This window comes from Euphorbia lathyris, chromosome 5, assembly GCF_963576675.1.
Source record: "Euphorbia lathyris chromosome 5, ddEupLath1.1, whole genome shotgun sequence".
NCBI classification, from domain to species: domain Eukaryota; kingdom Viridiplantae; phylum Streptophyta; class Magnoliopsida; order Malpighiales; family Euphorbiaceae; genus Euphorbia; species Euphorbia lathyris.
The window spans coordinates 6,410,742-6,412,248 of NC_088914.1; the positions used below are offsets into that span (position 1 = coordinate 6,410,742).

The window sequence follows — 1,507 nt, forward strand, 5'->3', positions numbered from 1 at the left end:
TTCTGAACAACTTTAATTTTTTAATATTTTCATTTTGAAGAGTTAGTTAAAGTTGAATAGCCACCGATATTAAAAAATATACAGTTCAATAGTCATACCGTTAAAAATTGAAGTTTAGTGACCACAATATTAAAATAGATAAAGATCTGTAGCCATGTGTATAATTTACCCAATTTGAGAATCATGAACTCAATGTCACAAGAGGCTCAATGTGCCCAAATCTAAATAATCAATAGTCGGGGTGTATATCGATCTAAAACCAATCCGTATCACAAAAAACAAATACTAAAATTACCAAAATAATTGACACCAAACCGAATAATACGTAACCGAATTGAAATATTCGATTCGATGTTAAATCCATGACATATAATAAAAAAACGGAGAGAGTAATAACAAACATAATTTCAACAAAACAAACATTACATCTATTAAGATTAATAGACCCAAAAAAGGGCTATAATAATTATTACATAAAAATAAATAAACAGAAAATCCATATATTTGGTTAAAAATAACTAATTAATTAACCAAGATACAAGTGAACTTTGACAGCCAGAAAAAACACACAAACAAGAGCAAAATAAAGTATAGAATGGATCAAAATCGAAGCACCACTCGTCTGAAAATTCCCAAACTCAACGCACCGGTGACGGCCGGGAAGCTGGAACAGAAGCCCCGGAGATAAAAGCACGAACAGAATCAAAGACACAAACACCGGTCCCCAATCCGACATTTTCACTTGTCTTTTTTAAGGTTGTAGAGATGAGGAGAGAAGTTAGAAGAATGAGTGGATGAGGAAGGATTGGACGAGATTGAAGGATTTAAATATTGAGGATGAAAAGATGGAAATTGAGATTTTAGTGGGGCGGAAGATGGAAGATGAAGTTTCTGACGATTCTGTCACGTGACCGGCACACTGCTTTTTATCCGGAATAACTTGCTCTTCATGCCTCTCTCTCTCTCTCTCTCTCTCTTTACTCTTGCCTGCGCCTCTTCAATCTCTCTCTATATATAAGGTTTATTAAATATTGGGGTCTAAACTTTCAAAGTGTGTCGATAACCTCTAAACTTGTATAAAATATTCAGTTAACTTCTAAATTTATGTAAAATATAATGAATTAATCAGTCGGTTGCAGAAAGTAAGTTATAATGTTACTACATAATTCATAGAATAGATTGAAAAGAAAGTTCTTACTTGCTTAACTATAAAACTTGTCTTCTGTAATATTAGAACAACATGCTTGATCTTGGTTGTTTTACTTTTTTTTAAGACGCGTGCAATACACCTTTCGTTTTTTTATTGAAAATGCTTATATCTTCATTAGATTGGAAAAGAACAAGTACAATAAGAACAACAAACGAGTAAGAAAAACAACCTTACAAAATCCACATAGGGATGAAAATGACTACAAAGAGCATAAAAAACCATAAAAGGTATAAAACACACAAAAAAACCCATAAAACATATACTTCATGAAAATCCAAATCCGTAAAAAAGCAGCGG

The 1,507-nt window shown here is 32.2% G+C and overlaps 1 protein-coding gene across 1 annotated transcript; it reads right to left on the minus strand.

Moving 5' to 3' along the window:
- Nucleotides 1-405: 405 nt before the first annotated feature.
- LOC136230705 (uncharacterized) lies at nucleotides 406-972 on the minus strand. Its single transcript, XM_066019865.1, has one exon. The coding sequence runs from the start codon at nucleotides 734-736 to the stop codon at nucleotides 527-529; it is 210 nt and encodes a 69-aa protein (XP_065875937.1). The 5' UTR covers nucleotides 737-972; the 3' UTR covers nucleotides 406-526.
- Nucleotides 973-1,507: the final 535 nt, after the last annotated feature.

Coding starts and splice junctions, on each gene's coding strand:
- LOC136230705 (XM_066019865.1), bottom strand. CDS start 736: ATGTCGGATTGGGGACCGGTGTTTGTGTCTTTGATTCTGTTCGTGCTT.